This window comes from Panicum virgatum, chromosome 3N (assembly GCF_016808335.1).
Source record: "Panicum virgatum strain AP13 chromosome 3N, P.virgatum_v5, whole genome shotgun sequence".
Taxonomy (NCBI): Eukaryota; Viridiplantae; Streptophyta; class Magnoliopsida; order Poales; family Poaceae; genus Panicum; species Panicum virgatum.
Window position 1 is genome coordinate 35,753,564 of NC_053147.1, and position 23,186 is coordinate 35,776,749.

Here is a 23,186-nt window from a genome sequence, read left to right on the forward strand (position 1 = left end):
TGAATTAGTGGTCGAGGCTGAAGAGAAAGTAAAAATAGTACAAGCAAATCTCCGAGCAGCCCAGTCTCGGCAAAAGAGTTATTTCGATAAAAGAAGGGATCCTTTGAAGTTCATGGTTGGTAATCACGTCTATTTACGAGTATCCCCAACTCGAGGCGTTCAACGTTTCGGAGTCAGGGGTAAGCTCGCACCCCGCTACGTCGGGCCCTATGAAATCATTGAAGAATGTGGACCCGTGGCTTATCGCTTGCGACTTCCTTCACGACTTGCCGCCATCCATGATGTTTTCCACATATCCCAACTCAAGAAATGTGTTCGAGTCCCTACGGAAATCATTGATCAACAGGAAATTTTAGTGGAGCCCGATCTCTCATATACCGAATATCCACTCAGAATTCTGGATCAAAAAGAGAGAGGTACTCGTCGAAAGGTGGTAAAAATGTATAAAATTCAGTGGTCTCATCACACTGAAGAAGAAGCCACTTGGGAGACAGAGGATTATCTTAATCGACACTATCCGGGTTTCCTTAGCTCTACCTCAGGTATATCATTTTTCCCCACCTCAAATTCAATCATCCAATCTCGGGACGAGATTCTTGTTAAGGGGGGTAGGTTGTGACACCTCAGGTGTTAGCACCTTTAAATCCAATCAATGTACCTTAGTTAAAGTTAAAAGAAAAATTTGAGAAATTAATTTAAAGAGAAAGGATCAAGTAAAAGACAAATCATACAAAAGAAATTAAAAGAAAAAGAAAAAGGAGTGAAAAGCTACTCAAAATTTAATTCAAAAATGTGCACCAAATTTTTGTTGGCTCATGAGAGGTGTTTCAATTGACATGTGCTCAATTGAACTTCAGCCAAAATCAATTCAAAAACTGAATAAAACTAGAGTCCTTTTGTGCAAATATGCAAATGCACCAATAGTTCGAAATGTGAGTTTCAAATGAAAATTTGCATAACACGAAAGTTGTAGATCTTGAAAAGTTATGCAAAAGTGGTATTCAACACTTTTCCATTTGAGCCCTCCAAATAGGAGATAATTTTAGATTACCGAGAGGTCCCTGGAATTTCAGAAATCACATTTATGCCCTTATCTCCATCTCTCTCTCCCCCGGCTGCTCTGTTCGCGCCGCCCGCCGTACGCCGCCGGTGGACTTCGTCCACCGCGCGCCCGCGGCCAAATGGACCCGGGGAAGCTTCTCCGCGCCACCTGGCCCGCCCCTTGGCACCCTCCCACGCCCACACGCGTCCCAGGCCGCTTCCCGAGCCGCCACGACACCCCGCCATGCGCCGCGCCGCTGCCGCTCCGCCCGCTCGCCGTCGTGCGCCCCTGACCCAAATCGACCGCCCCCAGTCGCTCCATTCCTCACCCAGGAGCTCGTTGGCCTATAAAGACCCACAGAACCCCACAGACGCGCCCCTTCTTCCCCTTCTTCCTCCTCCCGCCGCTCCGCCATGGCCGCCGAGATCCCGCTCGCGCGGACCGGCTAGCCCAGCCCCACATTGCTCCCTCCGACCACCGCAATAGCTTCGCCACCTCCTAGATACGCTCCCCGCGCGCGGAATCGAACCCAGACCCCCTCCCGGCGCCATTCCCTTCTTGCGCCGCCGCCGGCGAGCTCAGGCTCACCGCGGACCGGCCATCTCCGGGGAAGACCGAGCCCGACAGCTACCCCAGAAGCATCCACGAGCTCACGCGGTGCTCGTGCGCGCCTTGTTCCCCTACCCCAAGCCCTCCTTCGCCTCCAGCGCCGGCGAACCGAACAACCGACCCGCCATCAACGCCGACGAGCTCGAACCTGTGCTCCAAACGCTCGAACGTCGACCAGGGTAGGTGTTCCTCGATCCTTTCTCCCCCACGCGCCTCCCCGTGGCAGCCCCGGTAAGCCCTGCACCGCAGAACACCACCGGCAAGATGCCACGGCGGAGAAGGCCGGCGAAGGACCCGGTTGTAATTTGTTTTTTTCGTTCAAGGGTGTCTCTGCAAGATTTACAGTGTATACCAGGGAACTTCTAAAATGCGAAACAAATCACAGAAAAATCAGAAAAATGCAAACTCAACTGATCTGGAATCCTTGTAACAAAATCTACAAATTTTGTAACATTCACATTTGCAGAAACTCAACCGAATTTAATCTAGGGAAAAGATTAAGAAAACCACTTTATGCATGTTCATGAAGTTCTGCTCATCAAAGGACATTGATTTTTGGATATGTTATAACTAATGGGATGCTAAGATCACAGTAAAAAGATGACACCAAACCAAAACAGTTATCGGGTTAGAACAATCAAGATTCTCTAATCTGTTGTTAGCAATCTCGATTTAATTCTGGAAAATATGTGCATGAACTTGCTCTGAAAATTTTACTACAGCCTTGTGCCACTGAATCCCTGCAAATCTCAAAAATTCAAATTTATTAGAGTTCATTTGCTATATACCATGATTTATGCTTGTTTAATCAACTTAATTCTTCATATATAGTTGTTATGCTCAGAAAAATCCATGTTTATTTCTGGAGTCTCATTTTAGCTCTGTGTTCCTGTCTAAAAATTTTGAGCTGCAGTTACTGAGTTTGGCTTTGTCAAATAATCATGCTTAGCATCTTATGGTTAGGTTTACTATTTTTGTTTTGAGTAATCCACAATGTTTCTGGGCATGATTTTTGGGCATGATCTTGTTTAGAGTATAGTATATCTGTAATAAAAAGTTCAGATGCAATACTGGTCAAATGCACCTTGATAAATTTATGCAAACTCATGCTAAGTTAACTGAATAATTAATTTATCATAGTGAGTTAAATCTTGAAAAATTTTCTGAAGTATGTTTATCTCATGAATAGTCTCTGGTAAAAATTTTAGAACCAAATCCTTAGTAAAACTTTCTGTAGAATTAATCTTCGTAAATGGCTTGCTGTTTTTAATCTTTTTATCACCTCTGCTATATAAGTGTATAAAATCTGGAAAAATTGCAGTACTGAGTTCATGCTTTGAAGTTGCTTGCATAAAATTTGTAGCATCAGAATCCATGTGGAACATTCTGTACAAAAATATGAAGTAACTAGAGTAATCCTTTTGCATGATTAGTTATAGTTTTTGCTTTATGGTTAAATGTTGAAATCTATACCATAATTACTTATTTTGAATCTGAGTTACTTTAGTGTTCATCACTAGCTCTCTAGTAGTTGTGATGTTAAGAAATAATGAAAGCATGTTATGTGTTGAAATTAAAAATAAAAACCCAAAACCCCACTCATTCATGAATAACCATAGTTATGCTTACTACTCTATAAACGATTGCCCATGCATTGAAATGTGAAATCGGCACTAAAATAACTTAAGTGGACTACAACTTTATCGTGAAGGAAAGAAATTGTTATCCATGAATAACTCATAATCTTGCATTGCATATAGAAACGGTTAATCTCGCGGACGGAGACTACGAACTGGTGCCCGCGGACTCTCGTGCGGAGCAGGAGATTAATCTGAACTGTACTAACTTGTCTCAAGACCTGGGCCAAGCCCCCGAAGTTTTTCTGCCTGACAGTGCCCAAGAAGGCAAGCCCCGGAGCATAATCCCACTATTTTCCGAATTATCATTCAGCTATCTATTTATTAATGTACTGTAATATTTTGTTTTTCTGCATTTAAGTTTTCTAGGCGTTGATCGAAAACCATAGATGCATGATCCCTAGGAACCTATGTTTGATACCGGATCTTTTTATCGACTAGTTGCCATGCTAAATAGGTACGGTAGAAGTCGAGTGGTTTCCTGCCTCTCGCGAGCAAATAGGAATTGTACTGTCTTTAATTCCTGTTGAAATGTAAGGACAAGGGCGGGGTTGTGTAGTTGTGATACCCCGCTGGTATAGTCAAAAATGGCTAAGGTCGTGGTGTGTGGCTCATTTCGTTAAGCGTTTGAAAGTACTAGCCACATACCGAGAAATATGGTAATCGGTAAGCTTAAGTACCTGATTGGACCGGCGAGTGGAACGACCATTCACCCTCTTGGTAGAAGTAGGGTTTATATTTTTGTCGCGACGTACGGGTGCAGAGTGGTCGGACTCTGTAGTCGGGGAGGGTGACCCGGATCCACGGACTGGAAAGAAAGGGGAAAAGTAGCGTGGGCGGGAGCGAAGTCAATCCCCATGCGTGTGGTCTAGGTTCCCCTGGCCAGGTTGAAATTCGATTCGGAATCGTCCGCCTCTCACGGCATGAGATTGCTTAATGATTTCGGTCACATAGAGTAACAAGTGGAACAGGATGATGATAATACTGCTGGTTGATTAAATGGTTGCTCTACCATGTTTGAGTAGAGTTAGTGGCAAATTTAGAATGGTTAATTCCACTAGAATCTGGCTAAGTAAAACCTGAAAGTAAGGATCAACACTTAGCGGAATTTTTGGCAAACAAACCCTACCAACCAAAAAGCCTTGCATGTCTAGTTATCGGACTATGTTGTATCCGGAGACGGGTCAGTCTTGCTGAGTATTAGTATACTCAGCCTTGCTTGTGGCACTGTTTTTCAGGTACTAACTTTGAAGATCTGTTTGCGAGTCTTACTTGGCCTTGTACTCTGCCTCCGGGTTGGTCGGTTGAGTGGGATGGCCCTTCAGCTAGTGCTAATCACCCTCCCGCTGAGTGACGCATTCGTACGGGCTTTACCGAGGCGTCACGTTATTTCGTTAGTTATCTTTTAATGCTTCCGCTGAACATGAGACTTAAATAATTGAGTAGTTGGAACTCCGTAGTACTGTGCTACTCTGAACATGGTTTGTAATAAATTTTCTTTCCGCTGCAATCACTCTGAGTTGTATGAAATGGTTTGTGTTGTAATCTCTGGGCTCACCTTCGTGTGAGTGTTGTCTGCTGATCCTGGAATAGCGTGGCTTTTATCGAGGCTTCACTCGAGGAACTACCGGTGAGTGCCAAATTGGGTCAGAGTTGCTTAGCAACGAAGATCAGTGCACCCGGGCCCAGTAGTTTTGGGTGGTTCCGCCACACTCTAGTACCTAAACCTGGCAACAGGTGTACCGGCCTCAGGGGTCCGGGACGCCCGCTCTCTCCATGAGCACACCAACGCAATCAAGCTGCGTAGGAACACATCACGGTAGTGGCCCCACCCGCGGGTTCGTACCTCTCCCGAGGTGGGCCCGGGGGCCACTGTCGGTACCCCAGGACTGGGGTACCCCCTCTCTTGCTGTGTCTAGGCAAGGGCCTTGTAGTTATCTTTGACTACGACCAAACAGCCGGACCCCTGCGGTCCGGAGTCCTGTTCTCCCGTCAACGGTCCCGGACCTGCCTCACGGCTGGGAAAGGTCCAGGGACACCGCGTGTCCCGGAAGAGGCAAGCGCTCGAGCGCCAGCAGCCGGAGCTCCGGACCTCCCGTGGAGCCCGGACCCCCGCGGAAGACCCGGACCCCTGATGGAATCCCGGACCACCTGTATAGTAACCGGACCCCTCGCTAAGGGAAGAAGTCGACGCCCTGCCTCGGGGTGGTCCGGAGCCGACACGTGTCTACAAGCACGGATACGTATACAAGGCCGCTTGGTCTCCATACAAGGCCTCACCCACCACTGCATTTATTGTGGTAGGTGGACGTCCGCATTGATGTAGCAGAAGTCGAGGCGATTCTTTGACCAGGGGGCACTATTGATCGCGTATTACCAAGATAGTGGAGCTGCTGGCGCCGCCCACGCCGCGCCTGACAGTCTGCCGTAACAGACGGATACGACGGCTCAGTTTCGCCCATTATGACGCCTACATAATAGCCTCCACAGGTCACGCCGCAAGCTACGTTCCCCCAACGGTCACCTTGCTGACGGGACAAGAGAAGACCTCCTTTCATCAGAGAGTCAGCAGGGCATGGAAGCATATCGGAGGAAAGATTCGTAACCACTGTAGTCGTTTGAGTACTCTGAACAGTATGCTGCACAGTACGTTGGGCCCACTTGTCGGGGCACCAACATCCTATGTATCCGCACCCCTTGGTCTATAAAAGGGGGGCGTCCGTTAGAAGAAAACTCAGGCTGGGTGAAAGCAAAGGCCCGGCAGAGGATAGGTTATACACATCCGAGAACAATACATCTCCCAGTGGACGTAGGGTATTCGCTCCGGCGGCCCGAACCACTCTAAATCGTGTGTTCTTGTGAGCTTGTCCCAAAGCTAGATCAGCCCAATCGCCAAAGTACTTCCCCGAGTCCTCCCTCACTGGGAATAGGCGGGTGCGTTCCGCCACCCGGCTGTGGGTACCCCAGAAATCCCGCGACAATGTACAAAGTCGAAGGGTGTCTGTATCACAAAACAACAGATTTTACCAACTGGCTTGGCAATAACAGTTTGGACTTTGGAGCATATGCAAAATAAATAAATAAACTCTTAAATGTAAGTAGATGTTTAAAATAGGTATGCTGTTTCGAATTTAATTTATTTCTGCATTAATATAAGCCCAGTGAATATTGTATATGAAGTAATCAAATTAAGCATATTAATTACAAAAATGTAGAAATTGAAAGTTCTTTATGTTCAATTTTGATTCCAGATATTTGTTCCTTTCCATCCAGTTATAACCATTAACATGTAATTGTCACCTTATGATACACTCCCCAGGTCACTAGGAAGGAAAATGCGGGCACTCCCAGGCTAACTACAGTCAGTTCAACAGTTACATGTACGTTTGGAGATCGCTCAAATCTGTGATTTACATATTATTGAAGTTTTATTTAGTATTTATAGCTGACGTCTGAAAGCATCTTGTATCTTCTGCTTCTGGAGGTAGTGCTTGATTATTTTCTTAATACTGCAATAGCCTATTGTTTCCCTTGCACTGCCTTTTCACATTTGGTCTCATCGAGGAGATAAATTTTATCTTCATTTGTTTACTTGTGTCGTAGCAAAAGTTTTTTGTTCTAATAAGGAACCTTCTGAGTACCACTGCAAATGATTTTTTTCTGTAACAGTTTATTAAGATATTTGTTTGGTTTGTAAATGTTGATAGGTGGAAGCATGCATTTGATTATACCTTTTATTAACTAAGGTTGTTGTGTCAGGATCTCGAAAAATGTTTTTTGTGTGGTACTGTTGGTTTATATTAAAAAGAGTAGAAGTTGGTAGGAATCTGAGCCTCAGTTTGGTTAGTTGAGGGTGTGGATGTTCACCTTGTCCACCCAGGTTCAAGTCCTTGTCAAGGTGAATTTGGGTGCCTATTTTCTTCTTAATATATATAATAATATAAAGCCACCTGGATCTTCCTAGGTTGGTTTAGGTCCTTTCTTTTTAGGAATTAGTGGTATTTAGGAATTAGTGGTGGTGGCAGGAGCAGAAGCACTACTCTTTGTTTTCAAAAAAAATTCTGTACCTTCCCTTTCTGTTGCTATTGTTGTTGTTGTTCTCTTTTTGGGGACCATATCTGATTATACTGTAGAAAAGTAGGATGCGTATAATGTGGTCGATATATTGCTTGAGCTCCTTGGGCGATATATATAGAGTACATGGCTTGGAGGGCAAGTATCCTCTCCTAGAGATAAGAAAGGTTATCCCGGGATTACAATCAATCCTAAACTAATTATATCCGGAGTTGCCTAATATACTCTAACATCCCCCCGCAGTCACAACGGGAGCGCGCAAACGATGAGACTGGAGAATAAGTCGAACAGATGATATCCCCCCGCAGTCGCAACCGTCGATGTGCAGCAGATGTTGTGGCTGGAATGTGAGCCGAAGAGGCTTGTCAAGCAGATGGTAGCCCCTTAGTGCCGAAGTAGCCGAGGTCGAGGTGGACGTGGTCGAAGCCGTGGAGGAGGGCGCGGGTTCGAAGCGTCGTCGAAGGCGCCCGAATACAGAAAATCAGCAGCTTCTTGCCGAGGAATGCAGCAGGACGGTGAGCGGCGGATGGCGATGGTAGACCAGGCAACTGAAAAGCGCACGGGGTCTTCCTTCAGCAACATCGGTGGCGGTGTCCGCGCGAGAACGGCAGGAGGCGTGGAGTCGGATCGGGCACCAGCTTGACGAGGACCGGCAGTGGGTGGCGCCACCGCCTGAAGAGGCGGCGACACCGGCGAGGGTGGCTTGATCACGAGCGACGTCGCTGCAGCCTGGAGGGCGCAACAACAACTTCGTCCTCGGAGGTGTCGACGAAGATCGGCGACGAACGGCAGGGCGACGCAAACAGATCTTAAATCGGAAAAAGAAAAACAGCAGCAGGGTGAAGCTCTGTGGTGAAATTTCTGGTGTCCATAGCATTGCAACCACACTGCTCTCTCATCCACATCCACCCGTGGTCAACGATGGAGACAGAGAGGGTAGAGATGCGTGGGGCATCCTGATGTTCCTCCACAAACGATGGACGGTGCAGTCCCTTCCCCGACACCACGGCAGCACACAGTGGCAGGGTGCGGCGTGTGCTCCAACCGTGGTGGCTGCAAATTCCGATGACGCGTGGCGCAGCGAAGGACACACCCCTCGACCATGGATCGGCAAAGGGAGAGGTAGCTCCGATCTACTGCTTGATGACGCAACGAGGGTGACGAATCAATAGGACTCGCCACCTAAACGAGGGCACTGCCCCGGTGGAGATTGATCTCCCGGGGGCGGCGTGTGGGAAGCAGAAGTGGAGGCCTAGGGTTAGAACCTAGTCTCGTGATACCATGTAGGAAAGTAGGATGCGTATAATGTGGTCGATGTATTGCTTGAGCCCCTTGGGCGATATATATATAGAGTACGTGGCTTGGAGGGCATGTAGCCACTCCTAGAGATAAGGAAGGTTATCCCGGGATTACAATCAATTCTAAACTAACTATATCCGGAGTTGCCTAATATACTCTAACATATACTATCCTTTGCAGGTTTTCAGTTGTGCCATCCTGTTTGGTATCACCGATTGCTGAAGTTGCTTGTAGATGTGATTAAAGTTATCTTCGTATTTCTATTTAGGCTCCTTTCAGTGGCTCAATTGTTCGCTGCTCTAAGGAGGGTAGCCTCTCAGTGCATTAACACGAGTTCCACCGGTGAACATGTACATACGCCAGGCATGAAGTCAAGTGGTCCCACTAACAAAGATTGCACGGCCCCATGCTTAGAGAGACTAAAAAGGCTAGAGCAGATGGTCATGGAGCTGAACCAGCGATCTCCAAGAATTCCTCCAGATAAGGAAGACCTGATAGAGGAGTCAATGAGGCGGATTAGATCCATTGAGTGTGATATAAAGAAGACTCAACGCGTAAGTAACTTCCCAACGCATATTTCACCATTGGTCTCTATCTTCTTGTCTACTCGGCCATAATTTCCCTGCATTCTTTTGAGTTTTTCCAACCACACTCCTATCTATTGAGTTGCATGCACCGACCAATTTAATCTAAATCCTTAAACTAATAGGGAGATGTGGGCAATTCACTTATATTCCAACACTCCCCCTCACGTGGAGGCTCCCTCAGGCCTCAGACGTGGAATAGGAGCGAGCAACAATAATTTTATTTAATTGCGCTAACCAGGATTCGAACTTGAGACCTCTGGCTGTAATCGAGCAGTTCAACTCAAAAGCTTAAGCTGATGGAGAGAGGTTGGCAATTCACATATATGCCAACACTGTTGTTGAGTATTTGTTTCAAATTCATTTGCAACCAATCTGAAACGTCCTGTACTAGCGAGAGTGCACAATGCATTCACAAAAGACATATGGTTTGGCATTGGCATTCCCTGTGGAAGAAGGGTGATGAGACGTGGAAGTCATGAATTTTATTTGCAGGATCACTATTAGGGAATCGGTTGCAGCCGAAATTGAATTTTGGGTTTATTTAAAGAAGGTTGATTTTCTGCCCTTTTTTTTCCTTCTGTTTGTAGGCATTGAATAGGACGTCGTTGAAGCAATTGAAGCTGGAAGAGAGAGTGGAAAATTGGAGAGACTCCATGTTAACAGTAAGTGCCCCCCCCCCCCCCCCACCCCCCACCCCTCTTTGCAAGCGACTGTTGATTTCTTTACTTCACTGACTTTGCGCTGTTATTACCTGTGTCCTACACCTGTTACTTTACTGCAGTTAACTTTTATTCGCTGTGTGCAGAACTCATGTCGGTTCAGTTACTGCAAGGCCATTTAACTGGAAACCTCCATTTCCTACATCAGAGAACTAAGGGTTTGTTACATGGCAAACTTGTGCATATATAAAAATTATTAGTGTGACATAGGATTTAAGGTATTGGCTACAGCTGTATATAATGCATATATGTGATGTTACAATTTACCAACATCACAAATCCTTTGACCACTGTGTCATTCAATCGTCATGGACGAGAGATAAAATGTAAAAGATTGGTTGAAGGGTTTCCTTTTTTTCTTTACATCCAAACTGTTTGTACACAGCCATCAGAATATCAGATTGATGGCCTTTGCATGCATACCGCTGAGAAGTGTTATTGTCCAGCCGGAAATTGGCATGTTCCTTTTCTCTAAACACCAAATGATGATCTGGCTTTAAAACCTGCTGTACCTAAAGGATGCATGGGTGTTTTTGCTGAAATGATAAACTTGGCAGCAGATTAAACGTTGGATGTTTCACGTATTGCATGTATGCCCATGCTGTAAGTAAAATCTACACTTGCAGTCTGGCTTGATGTGAGCTACTGATCTTCAACTAGGTGTTTCTTTTGTTGGCTTTGATGATGTGATCTTCGCATTAAACCAAACACCTCCATTTTGTTGATGGCGAAGTGGTGATCAATGATCGATCATTGCTGCCCCTTGGGTCACAGATGAGACAGACACCTACCTGCATCCGAAATGAGCCTCCTGCATAGCTTTGCTTCACGAGAAACCCTGCTCTGCGTCCGACAACAACGCCCAACGCTCACCCTCGCTTTTCCTCCCTTTCCTCCCCTCTTCACATGCGGCGAACCAGACCGCCACCACATTAGCTAGCTTCTCACCTGAAGCAACATCGCCACCAACATTCACGAGATCGAGAGCTCATCACATCGACCCATCGATCGCGTATACGTGACCCAACTCGCTCCAACCATCTCGCGCGCTTTCGGTTCCGGCCATATATAGTCGTCGTCGTGGTCTTGTTCCGTGCGTGATCATCGATGCTACAGCTGCTCACTCTGCTCCGGCCGCCATCAGCAATGGCGCCGGGCGATGCCGGCGGCGAGGTGAAGTACCCGCTGGGCGCGGAGTCGTACCGGCTCCTCTGCAAGATCGGGAGCGGCGTGAGCGCGGTGGTGTACAAGGCGGTGTGCCTGCCGCTGGGCTCGTCGGCGGTGGTGGCCATCAAGGCGATCGACCTGGAGCGCTCCCGCGCCAACCTCGACGACGTGTGGCGGGAGGCCAAGGCCATGGCCCTGCTCTCCCACTGCAACGTGCTCCGTGCCCACTGCTCCTTCACCGTCGGGAGCCACCTCTGGGTGGTCATGCCCTTCATGGCCGCCGGCTCGCTCCACTCCATCCTCTCCCACGGCTTCCCCGACGGCCTCCCGGAGCCCTGCGTCGCCGTCGTGCTCAGGGACACGCTCCGCGCGCTCTGCTACCTCCACGAGCAGGGCCGCATCCACCGCGACATCAAGGCCGGCAACATCCTCGTCGACTCCGACGGCTCCGTCAAGCTCGCCGACTTCGGCGTCTCGGCCTCCATCTACGAGACCGGGCCGGCGGCGTCGGCGGCGTCCTCCGGGCCCATCCACGCGGCGCGGCCGGCGGCCCTCGGCTCGTCGGGCTTCAACGACCTGGCGGGGACGCCCTACTGGATGGCGCCCGAGGTCATCCACTCCCACGTCGGCTACGGCATCAAGGCGGACATCTGGTCGTTCGGCATCACGGCGCTGGAGCTCGCGCACGGCCGGCCGCCGCTCTCCCACCTGCCGCCGTCCAAGTCGATGCTGATGCGGATCACCAGCCGCGTCCGCCTCGAGGACGCCGAGCCGACGACCTCCACCTCCGCTAAGAGGAGGAAGAAGTTCTCCAAGGCGTTCAAGGACATGGTGTCCTGCTGCCTCTGCCAGGAGCCGACCAAGAGGCCGTCGGCGGAGAAGCTCCTCCGCCACCCCTTCTTTCGGGGCTGCCGCTCCAAGGACTACCTCGTTCGCAACGTCCTCGCCGCCGTCCCGAGCATCGAGGAGCGGTGCAAGGACGCCAACCTCTGCGGCTGCGCCAGGGGCGCGCGCTGCGTCTCGCCGTGCCGCCACGCCGGCAGCGTCGTCGTCAAGAACCGGCGGATCAGCGGCTGGAACTTCAACGAGGAGAACCTGGAGTTCGATCCTGCCGAGGCGGGGGCGGCGGAGAAGAGGCGCGGCCTTCCGTTCCACGAGGAGGAAGAGGAAGACGACCCGGCCGAGCTGGAGAGCAACTCCGCCGGAGACGGCAACGAGGATAACCGGACGGCGGCGGCGACGACGCAAGGGAGCCACGACGAGAAGGCGGCGGCGATAGGGTCTAAGGAGGTGGTGGTTCCGCAGCTGATGACCATCTTGGAGAGCCTGGAGATGCAGAGGGGCATGGTGATGCACGTGCTGGAGAGCGGCGGCTGCCACGTCGCCGACGGCAATGGCTGTGGCGGCATGGCAGCTGCTGATCCAGGGGAGGCGATGCTGCTCGGGTACGTGCGGCAGCTGGAGCACAGGGTGGAGGAGCTCAGCACGGAGGTGGAAGAGGAGATGGCAAGGAACGCCCGGTTGGAGAAGCAGCTGCAGGAGAGGGTTAGCGCCCACAAGACAAATTCTTCATCTCAGACATCAGGGAGCAATTGAGATCGTTCAGCGTGTTCGTCAAGCGCTAGCGTCGGACGATTGCAGTTTTTCATGCTAGATCGAGGCGCTGTTTGGAGGAGGTATATATATAAAGTAGAGTACTAAATTTTAGCATATATTATCACTTATACACATAATAAGTTTTTTAAGTATTGGCTAAAATTTAGATTTTCCGTTTGGATGAGCTAGTGCTAAAGTTTAGCACTTTCACCGTTAGCACTTGGATCCAAAACAGGACCTGAATATATAATCATTGTAATCACTTTATGTTGTCACTGTGGCACCATTATTCATAGATAGGGTCTATTTGATTATATTGCCAAAGTTATAGTTGCTGGCCATACAATTGCTTGAACCCTGTTTATGCCTTATTATTAGAGTATACACATTTCACATGTACTTGTGGTCGTATGGTCTATCATAGCCATCCATTTTGAAATCAATGGTTGGAGATGCCTGAAAAAATTATGGGTATGTAAGAGAATCTGGGGTAGGTGAGAAAATTAATGGTTGGATGGCACCTCATGCAGACGAGATAAACGATTTTGATAGAGCATGTGACCACAACTACATGTGTGCACTGGCGGAGCTACGTTGGCGGCCATACTGGGCTCCCCCTCCCTAGCTCATGAAAGTTTCTAAAGACCCGTGAGCGCCCGAGCCGTTTGATGCCCTCGGCCCCTCCCTTTCGCATCTCACCGGGGTTCCCCTATCTTGCTGTCTAGAATCAGCCATGGTCGTCAGCTGCTGCTTTTCCTCGCTGAGGTAGGATATATGAGGAAGAAGATAAGAAAGCAACCGTTATTGGGCTATTGCTTATGGGCTCCAATGTGAGCTAAGACCTTAGACTAGGAATAGACAATTGCCACCCCATCTATTCCTCCTCCTGCTACAACTAAACATATCACATACGCATTTTGCTTTGGTGCTTCCCGTATTGCAAGATGCCTATTGGTGTTACTGTAGCAGTTGCCCCCGCCCCCGCCCCCCCCCCCCCCCCCCCCCCCCTCTCCCGATTAACTCCATGTGGGGAGACCTAACATACAAGATCATATCTTAGGTGTTAGGACGAGGTGCAACACTCATTCTCAATGGTGATGGATCGAATCCTTAAAATTACCTATCCTTGATGAAAAAGACGACGGGTCACTACCGGAAAACCCAAATTTGCCGAGTGTCTCGGCCTTTGCCGAGAGCTAAGACACGGGCACTCGGCAAAGACATGGTTTGCCGAGTGCCAGGCAACGAGCACTCGGCAAATATCTGCCACACGGCATACCCAAGCGTTGCCAAGTGCCGGCCGTCGGCAAAAAGTGGCACTCGGCAACATGTCCCTTTTGCCGAGTGCTGGCCCGGCAGCACTCGGCAAAGACTGCGCACGTGCCCAGCACGCGTGCCCAGCACGCGCGCCCGCCGTGCGCCACTCGTTAGGGGGGGGTGACGGCGTCAAGTGTTTGCCGAGTGCCACCACCTGGCACTCGGCAAATGAGTAATTTTGCCGAGTGTTAGAGATAAGGCACTCGGCAAAGTTTCTTTTGCCGAGTGCTGGAGACAAGGCACTCGGCAAATTTGGTTAAAAAAATTTTCTTTTGTCCTTCAAATTTTTTTGCTCCCTACTTAAATTTGATAATTTAATCCCTACTAACATAAAAAACTTTTATTGATTGGTTTACTATTTTTTGTTAATTTTATGTGTGCGGGGAATAATCGGTCGAAGTTAATTTAAAATTAGTAGTGGGTCGAAATTTCGAAATCAATGAATGGAAATTTGATATTCATGTACCTGAATCCAAACTAATGCCGTATCTGCGAAAGAACTTAAAAGTTGAAACATCTTTATCAGGAAACTTGATCACAAGCGTGTGCACGGACGTTGGTAAAAAACCAAAAATAGCATACAATATCTGAAAATTATAGTAGTTGTGCAAATCTCTTGGTTTCATGCTAGGATGGAGTGGAAAAAATTTACATCATTTCAGACACGTGACAAGATACGTCGCTTATAAGCCGGAGGATCTCCGAAGAAGTTTTAGAGAGATACGTAGTATCCGGTTCGATTTGTGGTTGAAATGAAAGTCTCATATGATTCTCAATATGAAACTTTTTATATAGAGAAATAACAACAAAACAAGTTTCCTGTGAAATTTTGGTTAATTTTTGATTTAGTTATCTATATTTAAAATTATTTTTGCATTAAAATAAATATATTTAGTTTTAGTTTTAATTTGATCTTTAAATGCATAAAATAATAGGTTTTTTGCATGAAATCATGAACCATAAATTGTTGCATTATTTTGGCAAATTATTTAGTTGGTAGTCACATGAAATAATAGGTTTTCTTGCATAAAATTCAATTTGTTGATATAAATTCAATTTGACATTAGAAACACATGGAATAATAGGTTTTCTTGCATAAAATCATGAAACTAGAAATTCTAATTATCTTTATTTGAGTTTGAAATTATTATTCGTGAAATAATATTTATTTTAAATTCGTATCTTATTCTTTTTTTGTGTTTTGCATGTAAGAATAGAATTGGCAGAAATTTATTTGCCGAGTGTCTCGGCCTTTGCCGAGTGCCACCTGATCTGACACTCGGCAAACAGATACTTTGCCGAGTGCCCTGATCTGGCACTCGGGAAAGTCATGGTTTGCCGAGTGGCAGATCAGGGCACTCGGCAAAGCGTCGTAATAACCCCCCCAATGGCTCACGCGCCCTCACTCATTCGCTCACTCAAACCTCGCTCACGCGCCGACCCGCCCCGCCCCACCGCCGCCGGACGCCGGCGCCATCGCCTGGTGCCGCCTCGCTCCCACCCCGCCGCCGCCGGACGCCGTCGCCGTCGCCTCGTGCCACCTTGCTCCAGCCCCGTCCACGCCGCCTCACGCCGCCCCGCCCCCGGCCCGTCCCCGCCGCCTTGCACCACCACCGCCGTCGCCGCCTGGCGCTGCCTCGCGCCGCCGCCGTCCCCGCCTCGCACCACGGCGAAAAGCCGCCGGCGGCTCCCTGCCCGTAGCCCCGCCTCCACGCCGGCGGCCTGCCCGAGGCTCGAGGCCCGGCGCTCCACGCCGCCGCCGGCGCCGGGCTTCGGCTCGTCGGCGCCCAAGGGCGCCCTCCCCGCTGCGCCGCCCCTCCCCCTTCCCGCCGCCGCCAACGCCTCCCCAGCCGAGGCACAAGGTATTTTTTTAAAATTATTTAGTTCAATATTTAGATGTTGTTTATTTAATTTATTTAAAATGATTTTGTATATAGTATATTTAGAGTGATTTAGTTTAGGTGCATATAGATTTTATATGTTAATTGTTTATAATACTTTTAAGGCTGCTTTAGTTTATTGAGTTAGATTATTTTAGATTATATAGATATCGACAAATGGATTTTATATTTAGTTAGTTTATTGATAATTATATTTTGAATAGTAACCCGCGAATATGTTATAGCACATACACCAGTTAGGCGTCTCCCGTTCGAAAAAGATACGGTTGGAAGTATGCAGATATTTGCATATTGATGGCCGTATCTGTTTCGAATTGTCCACGTTTTTTGACAGCCCGAGGATGCGTAGATGGGGTTAGTTTATATGGTCCACTCCGATCCGAGGTAGAGTTTTGGCATCATCTCCTTGTTGTTCTTCGAATACACAATCTCCCTTTCGGGACGTGTATCTGGAGAACAACGGGGAGGTGCTGCCGAAATTCTGTCTTGGATAGGAGTGGATCATATAAACTGACCTCATCTACGCATGGTCGGGTGGGATTAGGACCTATCTTTACCTACTAGAGTCTAAGTCGAACGTCTACATGCATTTAAATTTGATAATAGTCGCTGATATCTTGGAAGATGGATGACCGTGAGTGGATGTACACCGGCCGGGTAACTCGAGCTAGCATGACCAATGAATGGATTGAGAAAACTAACGAGTTCTTAGAAGGGGCATGGGCGCAAGCTGAAGGGTCGAGATTTATGTGGTGTCCCTGCAAGAGTTGTGGAAACCAGAAACGAAAGACAAAGAAGGTCATGGGCGAACATCTTGTCAATTATGGATTTACGCCAGACTATACCCGGTGGATCTTTCACGGTGAAGCCCATCATATGAGGGAAGAGGTCGTGAGGCAACGCATCGATGAATGCGATGCTGCTGGTGGGATTGGAAACATGTTAGACGACTATGAGGAGGCACATTTCGGTGAAGGACCGCAGGAGGAGGAGCCAGAGGCAAGCACAAAGGCATTTTACGAGATGTTGGAGGCGGCACAGAAACTTCTTCACGGTTGACTTTAGGAGTGTTGGCAGAGTTGAGCAATTTCTTCCGCCAGTTGTGTGCTAAGGAGTTATCTCGGGTCGTCATTTTGGACGTGGAAAAAGTGGCCCCTGTGTTGCTATGTAAGCTGGAGAAGATCTTTCCACCCGCCTTCTTCAATCCGATGCAGCATTTGCTTCTACATCTTCCGTACGAGGCATGGATGGGGGGCCTGTGCAGTACCATTGGTGCTATCCAATTGAGAGATGTCAGAAGGTCCTTCGAACGAAATGCAAAAATAAATGTAAAATTGAAGCTTCTATTGCAGAGTCATATATTTTGGAGGAGGTGTCAAACTTCACAACCAAATACTATGGTGACAATCTTCCCATCGTGCATAATCCACCCCCTCGTTACAATGCTGGCGATAATGAATCGAGTCTCAGCATCTTCCGAGGACAACTTGGAAGTGCAAGTGATGCGAGGTACAAGACCTTGAACCATGAAGAGTGGCGCTGTATCATGCTATACGTGTTGACCAACCTTTTCGAGGTGGAGCCGTATATTGTGTAAGTACTCAACATTGTGCCCAATTCACGAGTTTCCGTTTCACAAGTTTTCACTACTTAGCATCCAACCCCCTTTGTCATTTTTGATACAGGGAATTTCAACAACTATTTTGGCGTCGCTCAAGGGCTCCAACCCCGATGGAAATGGAGAGTCTTCTTAAAAATGGCGCGGGAAATTCACAACCCAATTTCATTTATTGGTCTCAACAGAAGGTAGTCTTGAATTCATAGTTCTATTCCATTTCGTTGTCCTCGAACTATATGACAAACTATCCTGCATACACTTGCAGGGCCAAACTGATTCATCCATGAGTGCCGAGTTGAGACAGGTTGCCGATGGTTTTAGCTACAGGGTCAAGTCATTTAACGTTTATGGCGTGAATGGATATCGCTTCCACACAATGACATACGAGCAGAGTCGACCCAATTGAAGAACCACTAATACCGGCGTTTTTACGCCAGGTCAAGACGGAGTCGAGTATTACGGAAGAGTTGAAAAAATATACGAACTCAAGTTTCATGGTTCTGTACCGCTCACTCCAGTCATTTTCAAATGCCATTGGTTTGATCCAACATTAACAAGACATACCCCTAGTGTTGGTCTAGTCGAAATTCGACAGGATTCAACGTTACAAGGTGAAGATGTGTACATTGTGGCTCAACAAGTCATACAAGTTTATTATCTCTCATACCCGTGCCAAACCGACCACCGTCTTCGGGGTTGGGATGTTGTGTATAAAGTATCGCCACACGGCAAACTACCTCTCCCAAACAACGAAGATTACAACAATGATAGAGAGTTTTTTCAAGAAGAGGGGCTACAAGGGAGTTTTGAGATAGACTTATCCGACGAGATTGGAATGGAAGTCGACAATGAAAGGGAAGTTGACGAGGAAGGTGGAGATGAGGTTCAAAATATTCAGGACTTACAATTACTAGAGCGACTAGGTTTAGGCAGAGACAGTGAAGACGACATTCCTCCTTCGGATTCTGCTGGTTATGTTGACATAGCTGATAGTGATGATGAGGATTACGATCTAGCTAATCCCGATTATGATGACTACTTCTAAAACATGTAGGACTCGCAATATTTAATATGTATTATGCTAATTTGTAATTATATTTTTTTATTTTCATTTATTTGCAAGTATTGTTTATCCTGACTAATTCGTTCACTCCTTTTGATTTCAGGTAACAAAAAATAGATGCCAGGCGGTCACAAGATGACTTGGCTGAGCTCCTTGTACAGAAGCAGTGGTGGAGGAGGCGGTAGTGGCTCCGACGCACCCGAGGGGTCCGGGAGCCGTAGTGTTCGCAAAGGTGGTTGAGGAGGGGGAGGGAAATGGAGACTGAGAGGGAGGGGTGGAGGAGGAGGTAGTGGGAGTGGTGGTGGAGGAGGGGGAGGTAAGGTGAGGAGGGGGAGGAGGGAGAGGACCCCTTCTCCTGTAGAGGACGAGGAGGAGGAGGAGGAGGAGGAGGAGAGGGTGGAGGACCAGGGGAGCGAGGAGGAGGAGGAGCACGTGGAGGAGGATGAGGAGGAGGCCGAGGAGGGGGCGGCAGGAGATGAGCGGGTGGTGTGGTTGCGTGGACCGTCGCAACTCCCGCGACGTCCGATACCTCTAGCGAGACGCCCGATGATTCGGCCACTAGAGTCTAAGTAAGTATGTTAGTACTTATTTATTATGCATTACATATATTTAAAATTGCAATACTAACTAAAATTTTACCTTAAACACTCTTTGCAGGGGGTGGTTTTTTGTGCAGCCTGGTGAGCACAAACGGAAGCCCAATGGTATCTTGGGTCTTTTGTGCCGGCTGCACTTCCCCGGGCTCGTTATGCATGCCGGGGTGCTGGAGCCGGCATACACGTGGGACCACTATATGGCCAGCCCGGACGCTACTGATCGCGAAGGAAGGAACTTTACCACCAAAGCGAGGCAGGTGGTCGGGGAGTTGTGGGTAAGTCATCCTCGCACTAAATTGTTAGAAATATCACATTATGTTTCAATTTTTGGAATAATGATTGCAATTATCTTGTGGGTATATATGCAGGATTTCTACAGGTGCGAGGAAGGCTATGAGGCCCGGGCGAACGAGCGGGCTCACCAGGCTTGCTACAAGCTGGTGAAGGATATGCACTACGAGGCGCGTGTCCAGGCCGTCATTGTGTACTGCGCCGAGTTCGAGAAGAGGAGTGTCAAGAAACCAGCCGCAATGGACATCTTTCTCACGCGAGACCAGTACTTAAGGGTAGATAAATGCCATCTCTACTCATTTATCTTGTATTTGATATTACAATATGTCATGCACTTCATTATGTTTAGGTGCCTCCGAACTGGTGCGCAAACAAGGCCGAGTGCTGGTCTATGATGGTGGACAAGTGGATCAGCGAGGATTGGGCCCGCCACCACGCCTTATGCCGGGAGCGCCGCTTGATGATGCCGGTTCCGGCACATCATCAAGGGAGCCTTAGCCTCGGCGAGTACAAGAATACTTGGGTAAGTTCATTAATTTCTTCATTCTTTCTAAAGCTATATTTTTAATTCTTACTAATCATCTTGTTGACTTCTTGGCAGTCGGAGTCTCATCCAGGCCAGTCTTGCAACGACTTCACGGCGTACGCCATGTCTCACATGGGCAGGGCGACGTCGGACGTGGCCTACAACCCGGCGGCTCCACCAGAGGCCTACACAAACCCAAGCATCCACGCGCGCATCAATGCATACACGGAGGTGGGAAGGGCGCTCCACGGGGAGACTTGGGATCCGACCACCGCGCCACTCTCCGGAGAAGCCATCATGAGGGCGGGAAAAGGGAAGAAGCACGGGCGGTACTTGATCGCCAACAGCTTGGTCGACACGGCGAGTACGCCCAGTCTCTCGCAGCTTAGGGCAAGTACCACCGACTCGACCCCGCCCATACACCCACGGCCTGAGACTTCAGTGGCCAGCGTGCACCAGAGACAGGTTAGTTTAGAATTAGTTGCCGTTCTATGATTAAAATGAAACTTTGCTTCGTATTGTAACATGGAGGTTTAAATCTTGTAGGCCGAGATGGAGGCTAAGTTTGAGGAGGAGAGGAGGTGCCGAATGGAGATCGAGGCCAAGCTGGAGCAGGAGCGGAAGCTGAAGGAGGAGCAGTCGGTTATGTTGCACAGCATGGTCACCTGGATGCAAGGACTTGGCGCGTCAATGAACTATGCGACATCGCCTCCTCCCTTCGCCTTACCAGCTCAACCTTACTTTCCTGCAGGACCTTCTGACACTCCCGTGAGTATGCTTTGTTTGTAGATATTAATTATTATATTTTTGTTATTCTTACTCAAATTATGTGTTTCTATTTGCAGAATTAGTCGTGGAATGCATCGAACGACCCTCCTCCGGACCAGAACTGGCCGGCGGCTCCGTGGCAATCTTGCCCCCCCCCCCCACCTGACCGTGAGTGACACCTGCTCGTAGCTTGTACACTAGTGGACTTGGCGCGTCAATGGACTCTTAGCTTGTGGACATATTTTATGTATTGGACTTTATATATGTGATGGACTCGTTCTATGTGATGTATTGTCTATCGGACTTGTGATATATGTGATGGACTCGTTATTTGTATCGATGCTATTCTCGTATTTGTCAATTATATATTTATTGTTATAACTGCCTGTAATGTCCCTGCATTTATATATATTATTGTTGTATTTATATTGAAAAACAGAGAAAAAAGAAAAAAAATGTGTCAACTTTGCCGAGTGCTTATGCAAAAACACTCGCCAAAGTGGCCTTCACATGTCAGCAGAACATCCACTTTGCCGAGTGCTAAAATTCTGGCACTTGGCAAAGATTTGAAAGTTTGCCGAGTGCCAGGACCCAGCACTCGGCAAAGCGACCACGTGGCGGGACCCTGGGCGGCCGTTTTGCCGAGTGCCTGCCGTTAGGCACTCGGCAAAGATTTGAAAGTTTGCCGAGTGCCAGACCCAGCACTCGGCAAAGCGACCACGTGGCGGGACCCTGGGCGGACGTTTTGCCGAGTGCCTGCCGTTAGTCACTCGGCAAAGATGCCGCCCAGGGTCGCGCCACGTGGCTCCTATGCCGAGTGCCAAGGCTCTCGGCAAAGTCTTTGCCGAGTGCCCGAAATCCGACACTCGGCAAAGACCACTGTGCCTTGGGAGGCTTTGCCGAGTGGTGTTTGCCGAGTGTTTAGCCGAGTGCAAACTGGCATTCGCCGAGTGTAACCGGCACTCGGCAAAGCCAGTGAATCCGGTAGTGGGTGTAGAGGAGGGATTAATGTTTAGAATTAAGTTCGGAACTATCCTATGGAACACGTTTAGTTTTTTCCTGTTAACAGCCAGCTATGGCAAGGAATATGTGCCATTTCGGATTGTCCCATCAAAAAAATAGTGGGATTGCAGTACACTGGGGTTTTTCTTTAGGGGTGGTGTATTGTATACACTGGTGACTCCCCAGCCGCGAAGGGCCCAAGCCCAACCACGGTAGACGATGGAAAGCAGCGGCAACGGCCACAGCCCAGGCCCAGCTGGGATGGGCAGACGGTGTGAGATCAGAAATTTGTTTCGCAAAGAGGCTGTCTGTAAAAAATGAGAGTATTTGCTTCAAGTGCTGCCAATTTGAAAGATACCACCGCACCCATCTCCGACATCCCAACTTCCTCGCGACAGCCGCTGCAGCGGCCGAGGCACACCTTTGACTTCGAAGCACGTGAAGAATCCCGGCCCCTCGACGCGCCTCGGATACCGATGGAGTTTTTTCCCTCCCCAGCAATAAACAACTACTCGTACGCAACGCACCAGTAGTACGTGCGTGCATGGAAGCTGCTACTGAGTATACTGGGGACGCCACGGAACCGCCCGCAGCGACCGCGAACCGAACCGAACCACTCGTACGCGTCTGCCTCGGCCCTCGGGGCGCGCAGTGTCCGGCGGCCAGTGGGCGTGGCTAGGGATGGGATGAAAACGGACGCAAAAACCCCTCAACGATTTTCGTTTTCGTTTTTTATTACGGAAAACGAGAGTGGGAGTGGAATAGCCGGGTACGGAAGCGGAAACAGAATATAACAGTTACAGAAACGGGCGGGAACTGGAAAATCTACCAGAATACATTATGATTTAATCACCACTCATTTTGCATGAATATAACACAAGACACTCCTTTACATAAGCTATTTTTTTAAAAATATGATCAACATTTCTTGTTTTCTACGATTAAAGCGTGAAATATATGTATTGATGTCAAGGAACATATATTGATGTTGAAAAACATAATAGGATATATGGTGTGCCTATTTATTTTTTTCGGATTTTATAAATACGAAAAAATACAGAATTATCCCGGTTAAAAATAGGATCCCGCAAATACGGGCGGGATACACCTCCTCTCGCTTCCTCTCTCATTTCCATATTTTTCCGTAAATACGAAAACGAGCGGGATAAATATAAAAATACGGACGGGAAGGACGGAACGAGACGGGATTTTTTCCGTCTTCGTCCTAAGGCGTGGCTCCGGCCGGCGCCCGGGCCTCGCTGGGTCACGTGGCGCGCCGCGCCGCGCCTGGGGACGCGCGCGCGAGACGCCGACGGACCTGGGCGCCGCGGATTCGCGGCCGGCAGACGGCCATCGAGGGCGCCGGGTGGCGTC

General features: G+C 48.5%; 3 protein-coding genes across 5 annotated transcripts in view; all 3 read left to right on the forward strand.

Annotated features, from left to right (window-relative positions):
* Positions 1 to 10,409, forward strand: part of LOC120665845 (phosphatidylinositol/phosphatidylcholine transfer protein SFH9-like) — a 55,801-nt gene extending 45,392 nt beyond the window's left edge. For 2 of the 3 annotated variants that reach the window (XM_039945527.1, XM_039945528.1), the window contains exons 11-14: positions 6,608 to 6,668; positions 8,842 to 9,215; positions 9,836 to 9,910; positions 10,054 to 10,387. In XM_039945527.1, the coding sequence (XP_039801461.1) occupies positions 6,608 to 6,668; positions 8,842 to 9,215; positions 9,836 to 9,910; positions 10,054 to 10,089 (546 nt within the window). In that variant the 3' untranslated portion in view covers positions 10,090 to 10,387. Of the gene's footprint in view, positions 1 to 6,607; positions 6,669 to 8,841; positions 9,216 to 9,835; positions 9,911 to 10,053 lie in introns of all 3 variants that reach the window. The other variant, XR_005671373.1, reaches the window with a different exon arrangement.
* Positions 10,410 to 10,825: 416 nt separating this feature from the next.
* LOC120665847 (serine/threonine-protein kinase BLUS1-like) lies at positions 10,826 to 13,071 on the forward strand. Its single transcript, XM_039945529.1, has one exon. The coding sequence runs from the start codon at positions 11,075 to 11,077 to the stop codon at positions 12,728 to 12,730; it is 1,656 nt and encodes a 551-aa protein (XP_039801463.1). The 5' UTR covers positions 10,826 to 11,074; the 3' UTR covers positions 12,731 to 13,071.
* A 5,999-nt stretch (positions 13,072 to 19,070) lies between these two features.
* Positions 19,071 to 20,846, forward strand: LOC120668134. The gene is made up of 6 exons (XM_039948060.1): positions 19,071 to 19,198; positions 19,287 to 19,500; positions 19,594 to 19,791; positions 19,866 to 20,039; positions 20,118 to 20,507; positions 20,589 to 20,846. Exons 1-6 carry the CDS (start codon positions 19,176 to 19,178, stop codon positions 20,829 to 20,831), a joined length of 1,242 nt encoding a protein of 413 aa, XP_039803994.1. The 5' UTR covers positions 19,071 to 19,175; the 3' UTR covers positions 20,832 to 20,846.
* The last annotated feature ends 2,340 nt before the right edge of the window (positions 20,847 to 23,186 follow it).